The sequence below is a fragment of the Acanthaster planci genome, linkage group LG08 (assembly GCF_054643075.1).
Source record: "Acanthaster planci isolate LZ-2023a linkage group LG08, COTS_SCS, whole genome shotgun sequence".
NCBI classification, from domain to species: Eukaryota; Metazoa; Echinodermata; class Asteroidea; order Valvatida; family Acanthasteridae; genus Acanthaster; species Acanthaster planci.
This window is the reverse complement of record NC_141784.1, coordinates 18,536,147-18,553,122: the sequence shown is the minus strand read 5'-3', so window position 1 is coordinate 18,553,122 and position 16,976 is coordinate 18,536,147. Positions and strand designations below refer to the sequence as shown.

The following is a 16,976-nucleotide window of genomic DNA, read 5'->3' as shown; positions in this document are numbered from 1 at the left end:
TGGCGTCATATCAACGCGCACGTTCCCACGTCTTTCATCCATTCACCTGCCAACCGTAATGTGTATTTATTCGCTTCTCTAGCACCCGGTCGGTACGGTAGAGTTAGACGGAGAGAGAGAGCGGGAGAGAGGGGGAAATCAAGCCGCAAGACGCGAGACACAAGCAAGTTAATGGATAGAGCGGAGATGACAGCACTGAGTAGCACGATGACGGTGTGAGACGAGTCCAGTGGGGGAACAAAGGCACTATCACGTCAACGGGTTGACGACGTAGATGCAAGCACATCCGCTGCCGAGTCGTGTAGCCACGGGGCGAACGCATCACGCAACATTATCATTTATGGGCTGCGGCCTGCTGGCTCGGCGGTCCACAGCTTCCACCGTTTCAACCCAGTCGTCATTGGGGCAATGCTAACGAGCCTTTCCCGGAAGATATTGGGGACTACGTCGGGACGCGGGCCGCTCGTCGACTCTATCGGCAACTGATGACATTGTGCCGGCCTGTCTTTCATCGGGTCGCCGCTAGCCATCTTTACGCTGATTATTTCCGCATATTTTCGGATATTAAGATATGTTTTTCGCGTGAGGTGCAAGTGGGAGTACACACCTCCACAGGTTGTGTTTACTGGGAGAATACATCGGTCCTGTTAGCATCACCTGTCGCTGGCGTTGATCCTTGGCAAGCTTAGGTGGGCTTTCAGCAATTCACTTCCCCTTATCACGCGAGCGCTCTCGGCCTGTCTTCTGTTACCATTTTGGGGGGACCCGCTGGATTTTGATGAGCGCGTACCGTTGTCTCGACGTGCCCGTTCATCTGCTGCGCTCAGCGTGGTCTGGATTACTCTGGCTGGTGTATGGTACTGAGGAGGGAGAAGTTGTCCACAGCATGTCAGCTCCGTCACCGACCTCCAAGCAGGTGGAAGTCTGGCTTCAGGAGAACCAGGAATGGTTTGAGGACTACTTCTTGAAGAACGGCTCCAAGAAATTAGTCCAAAAGTGGATCGAGTCGCACAAGGGGGAGATGATCGGCTCGGGCCCTAACAACTTCGGCTTGAAGCCGGCCCTGTCGCCGTCCACTCAGCGACGCGTCACGTACGCCCAACTCAGCAACAACAAGAGTCGCACCAACTCGCAGAGCGAGGAAAAACCGGATAATAATAACGAGGAAGTTAATCCCATTAGGCCGCGATCCGGCTCGAGACAGTACCTCAGGCAGGACTTTGCAAAGGCCAGGTCTAGAACGTTGTTCAATACCTGGGCCTCGCCGTCCCCTGCTGGTATGGATAACGAGGACCAGGACCAAGACACTGGACCCACCTCACCCCGGGACCCAAGCAACTGCAGGAGGGGTCAGCTGAGACGTGCTTCCACGGTGCCACCAGAGAGACACTCTATCAGCATGCTAAGCCTCCTGCTGGAGCCTAAGGTGCGGTTGCCGCACCGGACCAGCATCACCAATGAGGCTAAGCTGGAGCTGCGCTCCACGGACGAGAGGCAGTTCTTCCTTACCTTGGTCAAGGACATCTCCCACGACCTGGATTTGGACAGTCTCCGCGACAAGATCACCACCAATGTCGGGATCCTGGTCAACAGTGAGCGGACGTCGCTGTTCCTCCTCGAGGGGCCCAAGGGCCGGGAAATGCTGGTCTGCAAACCCCATCGGCTGGCCTACGAGAGGGAGTTTAACAATGGGGGCAAGGGAGTGTCTTGGCAGGACGGGGGAATTATGCTTTCACCCGGTGAAGGGTTTGTCGGGCGAGTGGCCGAGACCGGACAGACGCTTCGGATTGAATCCCCGGGAGAGGTAAGCTAGTTAAGGGGAATCCCAGTCTAAAGAAATAAAAACATGAGAATGCAGCAAAACCAATCGCAACCTCATCTGAAGACCAAAATGATGATGCATTTATGATCGACCTGCCGAGCTGTTAACTGCTCACGGTTCATTGCCTAGTACATGTATTTGCGGTAACCACCTCTGTCAGTTTTATACATGACTGAAAACAAGTCTTAGGCTGTGTCCAAAACGGGCTTACAGGGCTGCGGCTCTTCTCGTCTCCACGTATTTCTAGTGGAGTGAAGACCTAGGCCGAGCTCTAGACAACACATTCGGGTGCAACTATACTCCGTCTATGCACTGACGCTTATGGACTAAAATTGATGTCAAAACGATGCGCGTGAGATACTTGCACGTGCCAAAAATAATGGATGCATCTGTCAAGCCAAATATATCAATTTGGCTCTCAACGCTATACCACTTAACATGCGACGTGACAACAGGTATGACGTCATGAAAATTATTAGGAAGGGGTACTAGCTCCTTCCCACTTTGAATTGGCATTACGTTTCATTTTGATCTGATTTCAACATGTGTGAAACGATGAACGCTTCACTCAGTTAACTCACAAATGAAACCCTTTGAACTTTTGATGGAGCTCGTCGTTAAAATGGAACCAATTTGACAACATAAATGCCTTAGATTGTAAAGGCCAACGTTCCCATCTCAAACCACTCGATAGCAGATCCATTTACGATTGAAACTAAGTCACCAGCCTACCCTAATACCGGGTTTGAAACCCCAGGGCACCTCGGTTCAATTCCTGGTCTATTCAGCGTGTTCGCCTGCCCTGTTCGTTCTGTTTCCATCTCTAGTCTCCGCGATGCGGTCCATCCATTTCGACGGCAATATCGTTGTGAAATAATTGCCGGCCTGCGGCCGGGTTCATTAATTACATGTCTTCGAGGCATCACTCTAGCCGCTTAGTAATCCGCCGGGCGACATGACGATATGGTCAGCTTTAATCAAGGCCGTCTTGCTCAGGCCGTGTCCGAAGCCGGCTTCCAGAGCTACGGCTAGGTCTGCTGTCTGCGCATCTCTGCGAATTTCCAATGGACTGCAAACCTAGCGCCATAGGTCTAGAAACCAGATTCAGATGCAGTCGCAGGTACACATATAAATCACAAGGAATTGCTCTAATCGCGGTGTGGGAAGAGAACAGTGGATAGACACATAAACCGTTTCTACATACTTGATATTACACAGTGGCACATAATGCGGCATGCATTGTGAAAATAAATATATTTTAGAGTTTTCAATACGAAGTATGGGAACTTAGTACTTAAAAAGAGGTACATTGCGATTAAAGAAACTACAAGTTTCAAAAAGACGTAATCATGATTAAATCATCACAAAACACACAGAAATTTCCCCTTGTCGACAAAGATGGAAACAAGAAACGTAATTTCATCTCTGTTTTGGTTCTCTGAAAATTAATGTTGTCGTTGTTATGTTAGGCCTATGCGCGTAGACTTAATCGGGAACAGAGCTGCAGTCGTCTTATGGGATATCTATGTAAAATGCAGGGTTAAAAACAATCGAGCGCTCACATCCGAAGAGCAGGGACAATCACCTTTAATTTCACAGTTTCTTTTTAAATGAGGCCGCACATCTCAGAAAAGTTCCAGTCCAGACAATAAATTATGTACATGAACGTAAGCTGCAATATATTGTTCAAGAACAGAATCAATCTCACTCTGGTTAATTTGACCATTCCGCGTAAAATCTGACAACGTCTTTTTAAGGTGCGACTATCGGTTTAGCCGCATAATCAGATGACGAAACCACTGCTGGGTAAAAGAGTATTTACTTCGAGTCGGAGCCTGAAAGCCCGTGAAATATCACGACACTTTGACCGCGCCGCTGTTCCAAGATTAAAAGACGCAAAAAGCAATACTTTTTAATTTCGAGCTGAGGTGCAGTGTCCTCTCAGGGATGATCTATGGATTCGTCAAGAGAGCAATTCTACTTTGGGAGACACTGCATGTCTCCAAGGATGAGATTAGTGCTGTATAGGAGCGATTGATTTGAGATACAGCACCTAATATGACAACTATAGCAGACTGCGCAGTGCGAATGAATTACAGTACGAATGAATTACATCGATTTGCAGTGTCCATAAGTTAACCAAACAGTGCTCACCGGGGGACAAACGAAAAGCACCCACAAACCCCCAATAATAATAATAATAATAAAAATAAATAAATAAATAAACAAAACAGTGGAAAACAAACGGATATATAAACAAAACAGAAAAAGCAACCTGTTCATGTTATTTGATATTCTAAACGCGTTGTCGCCATGTTTATTACAATATCAGCCGAAACTTGCTCACATTTATGGAATACTTTCTATAGTGACTGAAATGTTTACACTTGAAGACTTAGGAAACGCTACTTTCAGTCCGTTTATTGCATTCTGTATACTTTCAGGTATCTAAATTGAGAAAATGTCCAACTCCATTAGTTTGGGTGTTGAGTTCTGACACAATAAAAAGTTTGAGCTAAGGAAAACATCAGGCAGGGAAAGGAGACGTCCGCACAGACTGATGCAGTCGTTCGAGAAATGCTGCCAGTGACTCGAGTCACTCTACATTTCAATGACTCGACTCGAGTCACTGCGTTACAATGATTCGACTAGACTTTAGTCACAAAAATGAGTGACTCGTTACAACTCTGTCGAAAATCCCATTGAAAATACAGTCGACATACCAGTCGCACAATCATCTGTCGTCTGTCACTCCAGGATGAATGATTGAATCATCAACGTGAGAGGGTAAAAACTTGGAGGCCCTGTTCCTCTTCGTGTAGTATGTATAATGCTTTGTGCTCCTCGATCATGTACGAATTCTTTCATTCCCGTTGTCATCAGTGGACGGCATTTTCTCTCCTTTATTAGCGGCTGGGATTCTTGTTTCAAAAAGGGAAAATACATTTGAAGTTTATGTACAGGATCGATTGATATGGCGCATCGCAGACGGTTGAAAGTACCGATTGAGTCCACGAAAGTTGTTAGAGTGCGTCCAACTGGAAATAGCTATGCGCGCATGAGTACAACTTACTAACTATTCCCATTGTCACCTTTGATATCTTATAAATTGTTTTTCAATTTTAATATATTTATTTTTCTTTCTATAAACACGTCAGTACAGACAGTCAGTCTAACATGTAGAGCACGCTGTAAGGACTTTCAAGAACAGGTCTATTAATCGGTGCAAAATAGTTACCAAGCGACTGCTTATGTCCTTGGTTATGAAGTTATCAAAAGTCATTCTATATACCGACGAAACTCTTTGAAAATTATTTATTCTCTGACTTATGTTATGAAACCCCAGTGCATATTTTGCTTGGGGCAGACACCTTTTTCAACAAGAGGGGTGAACCGGCTGTACGCACAGAGTAACGCAGAATCTTTTTTTAAACACCTTTTCTAACTTGAATCTGGACTTCGACTTGCAGGGTGGCCTCAACTACAACACCAACAGAAACTGAAAAAAGTGAAGAACTCTTTCATTTATTAATGGCTTTTATGATTGGTCGTGTAAATTGAGGGAATGCATCCCGCAAACGCAGGTGTCACCGAAGTTGCAGACCGTCACGGTTTCACGAAGAGACGCTGTGGATTTTGAACCAAAAAAAAAAAGGTTTTCGAGATAATCGCCTGAGAGGTTTCTCCTATTATAAAGCTGCAAAACATACTAATTTGAAACACCTGCATGCAGTAAAAACCCCTTAAATGATTCTTTGAGAGATAAACTTATACGTGAACCCAGCAATTACAATGAACACAGAGGAAAAATAGCCGAAATCAGTTGGTAGAATGCACGTCCATTCGTGAAAACGAAAAACTACAAAAATGTCTTGTGATACGAAAGCCCTGGAGTGCCATCAAGTATTCATTTTCAAAAAGTGAAGTTTTTCCCAAGTTCGTTTTCATGAAGTATATTTTTTCAACTTCACTTATTCGAGATGTATTTTCCAACGTTTGTTCTAGATATACATTCTCCAGTTCTTTCAAGTAAGATCTAATAACAGAAACGTTGTTTCTATTTTGGGAAACAAATCTTTTCACAAGATATATTTTTAAAGTTCGTTTTTAGGGGAGTTTTTAAAGTTCGTTGTTATAGTTATATTTTTTAAGTTTGTTTTACAAAAATATGTCCAAACCTGTCAATGTATGTCTTCTAAAAATTAGCTTGGAAAAAACAACTTTCATCCAAAAAATAAACTTCATCCAAAAATGTGTCTCGTAAAACGATTTGTTACCAAAATAGAACAATGAATGTATGTCTCGAACAAACGAAATTTGAAAAAGAAAGTCGGAAAAGATGTCCTTAACACTGACTTCGAAAAAAATATTGCAGTTTTTGAAAATATATCCTTGATGGCACTACAGGGCTTTCGTACTATGACGCCCTTCTGTTTTATAATATTTCTTCCACAGAGCAGAGGCACGCATCTTTCTACGTGCGCATAGCTGCAAATGTAAATGGTGCGTGTCTCTTCGTGCAAACGAAAATCTGTTGTACTTCTTTTTGGCAATAATTATGTTTAGAGGGACAGTCAAATTTGTGTCTCTTCGTGAAAATGCAAAGTGCAATTATCGAGATTTCTGCCCCTAGCAACATTCATGTTATTTTGACTTTTATGATGTTTTGCTTGTGAGAGCACGTCACAATGGTCCAAGTACGATGTTTTTTTAAACAAATAATGAAAACAAATCGCAGTCGAAAAAAAGATGTCAATTCTGACACGTGACATTTTGAAAAGTCAACCGACAAGCACACGTTTTGGTCAACTGTGCGCTTCTTATTTTTGATTTTGGAGACATTTTAACAAATACATAGTTCAACCAAGATTTCTGGGCTGGATAGTCTCCTGAAGATTTTTTTTTTTGTACTCAGTGAGCACGAGTCCGTGCTGGGGTAAAACTGCGGTAAATATATTTAAGAAATCAATATGAACAACCTGGCGATGTTGAAAGCTGACTCAAATACATGTATAGACGAAAGAAAAAAATTCATATCGTAACCACAGCAAAGGAATGAAAAAATTGGGGGGGGGGGTGCTTGCATTGTCGGAACTAAATCATAATTCCCTACGAATCATGTGATTCACGGCATAATAATGACCGAGCTGAGTGCACCGAGGAGCACTTTCTGCCGAGGTTCCCACCGCACTCAACACCCGGTACGCGAGTCTGCGTGTCTGCCGTCTCCAGGCCCCTGGGCCTTGCCGATAAATGTTTGATGTGTTCTGATGTGGTCTCCAAGATTGTGATTTACTTAGGATTTGAAGACGTTTTCGCTGCTGGATATACGGCCGTTTTCCCCTCTTTCAACAAAAGAACGGTTGTGAATTCTTGAAAAGGTTAACGGTGGTTGCCGGGAACATATGCACGACGGTATGGGGTTGACAAATCAAAGTATTAATTTCTCAAGAGAATGCAAACAGTAATAAAAAATTCATATTACATTTACCATATTGCACGACTACCCTCTGGAATAGCTTATATCAACGACAGGACACTGGACAAAACAAACACTTCTCTTTTTGTCTCGATGAATAGCATTAATTTTAAATGTAATGAAGCCTTGGTACAAGAAGGGTCATTTTCCCCTAATGAGCCACTCCTCCCCTCAATATTTTTCCCGATATCACTGCAATGCATTTTCTTTTGAAGTTCAGCCTTTAGGAATTCTCAGAATCACTCTTTGCGATAATGGAGCCTGAAAGTTGACCCCTGATGGCGCGCTTCCGGAACCCTTGGATAGGAAAAATAACGTGCAAAGATTTTAGAGTTTGTAATATTTTTTCATTCATTTACTTCTTTTAAAAAATCCAACTCAGAAAAGGGGCTTTGGAAAATATTTGCCCCCCAATTTATAGAAAATGAAAAATCACCTGACCTAAAAGAGAAATATCCTGGCAAAAATTGACCCATGACTTCCGGAAATCTAAAATACTTGAAGAGCAGTGCAATGAGGCAGTCTCGTACGCAGATGGACATTTACAGTAGTCCGTCGGTAAAAGCCGAAATAAAAACAGATCAAATTTTTTTACGCAGTCTTACAATTGATAAGTAATAAACTTCTTTTATCTAACCTTTGCTGACAACTGTGTGATGTCAACTCAACGGAATCTTGAAACTATCGACTGCAAGTAGGTAAATCTTGGCAACGTTGTACAATCTCGTTTTCACGTAAGCAAGGCAGTGAAGACAAACGTGCATGAACATGGAGACCTAGGTACGATATCGCCGGACGTGAAAGGTCTTTAAGAAAATTGGTTTTTTACCCATGTCCATGTGACTTTTCCTATATATTACTTGAGGAAGACAATGGTAAAATTCCAACTTGGGTGTTTCATGGGGTGGTTTCAGTTAAGAAATATTCTTCCAAAAATGATCGAATGTGATAGGACGGCCCAATGTAAAATCCCCATAGGAGGGCCGCGAGAGGGTTCCGGAGGCTCGCTACGTGACCTTTTACTTTCAGGCTCTATTTTGACTCCATATCGTGCAAAGATCGGATATAGAGTTCTTGCGCAGCGCGGATTTTTCCGAGATAGGTCAGCCAAAAAATGTATACTTTCCACTGCGAGGCTCAATGTACGCGGGCTGGCACGCATGTGGCCATGAACTTCAAAAAACCGTAATAACAAAATAATGCGTTTAATACGGCCGTTTCACAATAGTGCGCAACCAAGAGTTTGCAACGCGTTGGCCAATCACATTGCACGAAATTTGTCGACCCAATGTTTGGAAAGGTCTACAAATTTCGCGCGTTATGACTGGCCAGCGTGTTGCAAACTCTTGGTGGCGCGTTATTGTGAATCGTACGTATAGTTCAAAATTTACAATATTTTGTAATGATAGAGAGAGTTTTACCCGTGAATGGCAAGATTTTAAAAATCGAACATGGCATAGCAGAGTTCTTGGGGGCAGAACCATCCCTTCCCCCCCGGGCTGGAGATAACCTAGCCAAAATAACCCAGCCCTTTTAGGGTAAAATAGAGACCGTAACTATTAAGCAAACAGTATGAAGGAATTTCGGAAAGGATACGCTTTCAACATATTCCTGTTCATTAGATGTGGGAACCAGTTGATTTAATTAAGTGCAAGCTCGGTGCTGCCATACTGAAGCGCATCTGAGGTCTTTGGGGAACAGCAATTGCGCAGCCATAGGTGCTTTATTCTTGAATGACCTTGTCTTTCTGAAACATCAAGCTGACCCATTGTGACTTATAGACAGCTTGTTGGGAGCTTTTCATCCCTTGGACTTGGGCCAAACAAAGCACCTGGGTCTATTTTAGGACTACACTGGCATTTGAAAATGGCCGACAACTGCAAATTAAACTGACAAACCGTCCCTTGAAAGTCACGTATACCTTGGTAGGCGAATTCACAAACAAGACCTGACTATCGACCTGGCTCGATTGCACGTACTACACGTTCCTTTGACTTTTTGGGCTTCAGATGCATTGAGAAATTTCAGCCTAATTCGCCAATTTTAAATGCACTTTTCAGTTTCGATTTTGAAGTGTGCTAACAGTGCGCGTGCATGAGAGATCAAGCGAAACATGTGCCGACATTTTGTGGCACGGTAGTTTGACGACCGACTGTCTATATAACTCGCACACTCGGCCACCACCCACGCCCAGCCCCCATAGTTTCGCGCCTCGACGCGGTGAAAATAGAATTCCTTTGCAAGGAGGGGCGGCAGACTTGCTAACTGTCACATCGCTCGTCAACAAATTATCGGGCAAGGGGCGCAAACGCGACAGAAAGAGAAGGAAAAGTGGGGTATCCATTTACATTATAGCCATTGCTGGCAGTTTTAAAAGTTGTATGGTCAAGACAAGCTCACGAATCTCACCCGTAATGATGCGATTGCTTCGATGGGGACCTTAATGGAACGACATGCTTCATCTCTGGTCCCTGCAATGAGGCCTCTGGCGCAATGGGAAATTGATAAACGAGGAACTCCCAGAATGGAACAAGATCATTAACTCGCCGCCTCCTCATCGCCAGAGACAGTGATTTACGACTGGAGACGCGGGGACAGCGAGTTAAGAGAGCGGTGGGGTGGGAGGCGCTGGGGCAGGGAGCAAACTTTATTCACGTTCAACTTCATCTCCCGGAATTGAAGTCTCATGATGTTCAAAGGTGATTTCCCCTCTTGGTCATCTTTGGATGGAGATACTATATTTTTCTTAAACAATACGTTGCTTGTTTGAATACATGTATACACTCCTATAATCAGGCGAAGTAACATTTTGGACTTGTGTGAAAATTCAACTTATTGATTGATAAAGTCGAATATTTCTTCACATCATTACCTGATGTCCCATTTCCGTATTTCATGACCGTGAGTATTTTTCGTCACAAGCTTGTGGAAGAAAATACGCAGTCACCTATTTGAAACCTCTAATTTGTCCTTTTCAAATTAGGTTTTCTCCAATTTCAGCAGAAAAACGTTCCTTTTCATCTGCACATGCTCAAATTCACGCATCCGTGTTGCAAACAAAAAAAAACGCAGCCCAAAATAGAATTTATTTTCTACCAGTGAAATTGTCAGTAATCGTTGTTTTGGTATCAAATTAAAGCTTGTAATTGAAAATTTTATTCGAAGCTCGTGTTGCGTTACGGAGATATTTTCAGTTGCGCTACACAACTCATAATTTATTTGTCCAATGGAGGTTTACACGGGGTTCATCTTGCAAGTGTATATGCCATCACCGAATTCACTTGGTTCTTTGCTTTTTTGGAACTTCTTTCTAGTTTTATACTCGATGAAAGTGAAGCTTATTTCAGAAGGTGATGGTTGTTGTCATTATGCAATTTCAGAGTTTGTATAGTTTTTAAGTTTCACGAGTTTGCTTTAGAGAAAACAACTTCGGTTAAATTTGTGAGTCAATGTGAAACAAGGTGCTGGCCTTGTTTACCTCTGGTATATTAGCCACTTCGAACCATTGCAGGATTCTGTTTGTTTGGCGATGGAAAGTCAATGAGATTTCAATATAATATATACAACAGAACCCTGTTTAGCAGGAGCCCCATTCTGTGAATGTGATTCCACGTGTTTACGGTGTGAAATGGCGTAAACATAGCGTTTTGATTGTTGTAAATGCCAATGGATAGAACAAGCAAAAGCAGTTGACTTACATATGATCGAGGTTATCTCCATCATGCATTAGAAAATTTAAATTAAGCCTTCAGGTTTGAAAAGATAACACTCTAAACTTTGATTTGACACCAAAAAACAATAATTCATGACAATTGCTTTAGGAGAAATTTCATGTTACTTTATTTTCGTGAAACGGGCCAGGAAAGCCGATATTCACGAGACACTTCATTAGAAAAATCCAAATCTCTTCCCTGATAAAGTACGGTACCGGTGTCTGCAGTATTCTCCCCTGAAATGATTTGCTCTACTTCATACAGAAGAAACAGTCATTGAAAGACAATTTTATACACTTTGTTGGTTAATTTTGTAATGAAAATGTTCAATGGCCAGAGAGCTCGCCTGAAGGCACTGGCACGTTTACTGATATTTTAAATGTTCAACATGTGTTAATGAAATAACGTGGAGAATGGCCCAGGCACGTGATGGATTTTTAAGGCGTATTATTATAGGCTATGCAGCACACAATAATGTACCGGTATTTTTACACGTTCTCACATTCCGCGCACTTGAGACATGATGGTTGAATAGTCTCTATAGTTGACTATATATAAAAAAAACCTTGATCCGTCTCTAGAAGTTAATGATGTATATTTACTCAGAGGTTAAATATCATTCATTTTCCATAGTGACACACATGGTAGTGACTATCATGCAGCTCGCAACTATGATGCCATATATGCTCTACGCCGTGAATAAGGGGCCTGATTGGGCCATCGCGATCAGTGATCCTTCAATGGAGCCAACCAGCTTTGGGATTGCTGCTCGAGATCCAGACCCATGTGAAACAAACAGACCTACAGCTATGCTGCTTATACTGTTATGAATCAAGCTGAAAGGGGGGATCCATTAGACGCATTATATTCCTTGCAAAAGTGAAAGTGGATTTTCGAATAAAAAAGGCATTTTCTGCACGCTGCACCAGCTGTTTGAGGCCTCCTGGACTACTTTGTTTGTTTATGCACATGACCGTGGAATCAACAGGGTATTTAGCAGTAGATGCTAGTGTGTAGGAAGGGTCGCAAAACGAATTTTAAACTAACTTCATCTGCCCTTTACCAGAAAATGGTTTAAATGGTTCAACAATTAGCAAATTTGATTTTTTGCACGGTGTCACACCTGAAAACCACGGGTACAGCCAAACTTATGATCGATCTTGCAAGAGGCAAGCTCGCGCCGCAACTATGGTTCGACCGCCAGTCAATAATTGCTTCGCCCAATACTGCACCACTAGACGGACCTCCAACGAACTAAAGGCCGGTTCATTCTGACGATTTCGAAAGCGAAGCGAGTTGACTTCGGCAGTGAAAATGTGCGAAATCGAAGTACGAATATTTGATCTGATTGTGACGTCACAATGTGGCTTTGGCGCGAAAACTGAATTAAACGGCCTTATTTTTTTTTTCGAAATCGACTGTCCTATAACATTTCATCCTTGGTTGTATCTCTCCTTGTGTTCTGGCTGTCTGTCATCTACAGTTATTTTCATGTCGGTGGTTATCTCCGCACTTAATTGAAAAATGTTTCTATTATCATTACTAGCAATGCGACCGTGCGCCAAATCCTGGTTCCAATGATCGATTAACTTTAATCTTTAAACTTTAAACTTTAATTAACTATCCATCGTTGGTGTGACGGTCGGTGGAGCCATAGTGGTCATTTTGAACGTGGCCGCCAGACATAATGATAATTGTGATATTTTCTCATTTTTGGAATTGTACTGCTCCCCCTCCTTCCTCTACAAATGAGCCCTCGAACTTTTCTTGCGGGAAACGAAATGAATCCACTGTTCGACCCCATCCACCCACCTGACAAGAGATCTGAACTGAGCCTAAGTGATAAGCAGTGCAAATAAACTAAATGGCAAGGGGGGACAAGGCTGTTTTATTGGCTGCTGTAGCATTCACGCTTTCGTCAGAACCGGCAAAGCTATAACAAACTGCCTGTCAAAATAAATCGAACCTTGCATTCGGAAGGCAACCTCGTTGTGAATTGCGGTGACCTTAGGCTGTAGGCCGGTAAATGTTACCCGTGCCGAGCTCACTCAGGCGCTGCTCATATTGGAACATTACGTTCAGCAGAAATCCATAACCTCAAATGCCAAGTTTGATATCAAGCATCCCGACATTTGTTCCTCTCCCGCGCAGTTTATCTCGCCTTCAACAATCGCCAGGGTGAGGTAATGCAACCTCAAAGTGGTTCATCTTTCGTGAAAATGAAAATGTCAAGCGTGACGCGTTGATTGCTCTCTAGGGATCCCGAGTGGGCAAATGGGGGAAACCGAATAACTCGATGTTGTTGCGGGTCACAAGCACCTCGATATTGGCCTGATCAAGACGGCGGCTCTCACCCGCCTCGTAAATTTGAAAGCGCTGCATTTCAACAAGTAGCCGAATATTGGCTTCTGACTGCAAACGCAAGTCACATTACAAGGCAATCATAACGTGGTCATGCGGGCAGTAAGCCCATTTACCATAGGCGAACCGGTTTTTCCCTTTCTTTTTAGGGAAAACGTTTTTTTGCGTGGGACCATAAATTATAGGCCTGCACTTCTTTGGATTGTAGCCTGTATGGATCATCCAGGCCATCTACAAAGCTGATACCATTTTCATCAACACGGGTTGGAAGTTGAGAATTTTTTGTCAATTTGGTTCATACTGGGGATTCCTTCTCACAATTAATGCATCCAGGTTTGTTTTCGTGAAAACAGGACAGTGTGCGCTGTAGTTCTTTTGTTTAAAAACTCCATTTTACCAGCCAAAGTTGACACTCAAATTAAAGATTCATGGAAGCCAAGAAAGACATTTAATTTGTATGGCCTTTCCGTTTGTTTGATGAGAGTCAATCCATTTCAGTGTTTTGGGCTTTTATTGGATTGGCTATTGCATATTTCTTTCACTACATGATCTGCATGATATACCTGCTAGAATGATTCCTTTGCATAATGATAGGCCTACTGTTTTAAGTTTGTCCAATTATTGAGTTTATATGAAATCAAGGAAGGATATTTTTCTCGTGAATGTGTGTACAAGTACCGTTCGTTTTTCTTAATATCTGTTATTTTTGGATCATGTTAAATGAAGTGAATCAGGAAAGAAAACAAAAGCGGCAAAAACAATTTGATTGGAAGCATGTTGAAGTTGTTTGCTGGTTGATTTAGGCCTCTCAATGGAAACAATATTTGTAATTTAAATGCATCGCATAAATAGCTAAATCGAAGGTCACTTTTGAGTTTCAAATGGGTTTGATTATAATCATTACGGCTCAAAGATGGTCAGTACTTTCTTAAAATAGATATTACATTTGCGCTGAGAACTTCTGAATAGTATTTGCCAACTGGTAAATGGAGCTTTTATATGCATGGATCACTCCTTTTCCAGCTGAAGGTCCTCCATTTTAAGCAACCGATGTTGGCTTTTTAAGTTGGACATCATGAGAAACGTTAGGTTTCTTTTAGCTTGACTTTGCATTTGCGAATTATCTGAGTACAAGATTAATGTGTCCAGCCCTTTAATCCTTTTCAAAATTTGAGGAACTATGTTTTGTACGACAATTTTTTTAGAACTTCCTTTATTCTGAAACGCCCTTTAAGAACTAGAAGTGTGGAATTGCCTCATTTTGCAAATGGGAGCATTCAACCGAAACCGAAATGCTTGGAGACCATGGGCACCGAATTCTTACAAAATCTGTCACGAAAACCTGTCAATTTTCTCATTATGGACTAGGCTACAACTTGAACGCATAATAACGACTGCATTAGAGTGTTTTCTTGCAGTACAGATAAAAATTGTGTGGACGAGCCTTCCCCTTTAAAATGTTTTATTGTCTTTAGAAATGCTACATTGTCCTGAAGATATACCGTGAGAATTAAGGCATCTTATTAAGGTTTTGAATTTGAAAGAAATTGATTTGTAGTAATTTTTAATTTTTCCTCGGCAGATTTCCCATGTCAAAGACGTCGAAACGCTGATTGGTCTTCAAGTTCGGTCCGTGTTGTGCCTACCAATCAGAAACAGTGAGGATGACATCATTGGTGTGTGTCAGGTCAGCAACAAAATTTTGGGGTCAAAGTTCACCGAGCACGATGAAAAGGTACTGTTAAGACTTGTGTGGCGGAAAAGTAGAATTTATGACTCTTTATCTCATACAACGCACAGTTCTCGGTGGCCAGGATACCCACCTCGCCACGCTGCTACTTTGTGCTAGCCTACACAGGCAAGGCTCCTAGTGATAATTAAATCGTCAAAGTTTGAAGACTCAACCAATTTCCAAAATTAAGTCTCATTAAGTTGTAGACCTAGCTAGCCTACTTACTTTTTAAGTTTCATTTAAAATGCAGCATCAAGTGTCACGCCTACCGCTAGTCTATAGTAGGCGTCTGGTCTACTGCAGAAGGCTGCCTAGCCTTGTACTAGTAGTAGTACAGTACATGTACCGGTATGTACATACCTCTCAAATTGTGGCGTACTCATGGTGCATGAGCAATATTAAAAGTTGTACTTGGATATACATGTAGGCCTATGACTCATGAGTAGTGGAAATAATCAGTCATTAGAATTTACAATTTTTTAAGAACTTCTTAAAAGTTGATGTGAGATTTTCAGAGATTTGTTCGCCACATTAGAAACACTCAGGTGAATTTGTGCCCAATTTGGACGTTACCATTTTGTGATTCAGGATCTCAAAGGCAAAAAGTGCCAGTATTTAACTGAATGAATTTGAAGGTTTCATCAAAGAGGTTTGGTAGCACTGCATGAAGAAGGTCAAGGGAAATAGAAGAGACTCTTCTGTACTAAAAACAACGCTTTCCGTACCACCTTTGACAAAAAGAGCCCCAAAAGGGAGGGGTGGTATTGAAGTAAAATCTTTCACTTTCCTGTCCATGAATAGGGGCTTATGAGGGTGGGCCCTCCAACATTTTCCTTTGTTAGGAAGGTTTGGACCAAGTTTTAAGAACAAAATCTGTTTCCATCCCCAAAATAAGTCTTGGGAAGGAGTTCTATATCGGACATTTCTGGACATCCGGTGCACATATGCCAGTAGGCTTGTCTGAAAAATTTGAAGCATTTTCTGAGTAAATGTTTCAATTGTTTCCTTGTTGAATTTTACTCTTTTTGGTTTCCGGTGGCTGATTAATTACTGCTGGAACTCTTCCCGATTTCAACATGTGTTGTTCCAACAATACAGAACAAAATGGCCGGGTTTGATGCTGTCAGAATTTCCTGATTAGGCTAATATGATTTTATGCTGATGTAGTGATACAGATGTCAGTCCAAAATTATGTGTCGCGGTACATACTTTTTCACCATGGTCACTGTGGTTGGCAGTCGACCATTGTGCCTACATCAGTTGTTGGTTTGTGGAGTGCTTTGTGAACTTTTACTTCTCCAGTCTGGAAGAAACTTCATCCAGAGCCCTGTATCATAAAGAATCTGTCGACTGTTACCACATATACAGTGTATGTACATGTACATGTACTTGAGGTGGTTCTCAATCTCTTTCTAGATTTCCAGTGTTGCTTGGCCAATGCTATAGCTGTTGAGAAACATACATTGCAGCTGCCATAAAAGCAGTCATTTCCACTCACAACAATGCACCATTGGTTTGCTGTAGCGGTGTTTAATTTGATTATGCTGTTCTGCGGATAGAATTTATTTACTTGGGGTAAAAAAAAGAAGAAGCTTGAATAGGATGGTGGTTTATTAGATATTGGCGCTTTGGCTGCTTGTTAGCTCTGCTGGTCAGAAATTGTTTGAAGTACCCTGTTTGTCACGTACTCACCCGTGGCAAAAATAGGTTTTATTGGGTTGAATGTTCATAATTGTGATAAGTTGTGGCCGCCAGATAAAATGCCGGCAGGCAAGCTTTGTTTTGTGATGTCCTAGATATATACAGTTTAAAAAGATTCCAACTTTAGCTCCAATTTTTTCAAATGAACTGAAGCTGCTTCAAGGATTT

At 42.1% G+C, this 16,976-nt stretch overlaps 1 protein-coding gene across 1 annotated transcript in view; it reads left to right on the top strand.

Annotated features, from left to right (window-relative positions):
* The window catches only part of LOC110984544 (dual 3',5'-cyclic-AMP and -GMP phosphodiesterase 11A-like), a 78,164-nt gene continuing 61,188 nt past the window's right edge, over positions 1-16,976 (top strand). Inside the window, exons 1-2 of the mRNA XM_022244833.2 lie at positions 1-1,804; positions 14,958-15,110. Of these exons, the coding sequence (XP_022100525.1) occupies positions 779-1,804; positions 14,958-15,110 (1,179 nt within the window). The 5' untranslated portion in view covers positions 1-778. The remainder of the gene's footprint in view (positions 1,805-14,957; positions 15,111-16,976) is intronic.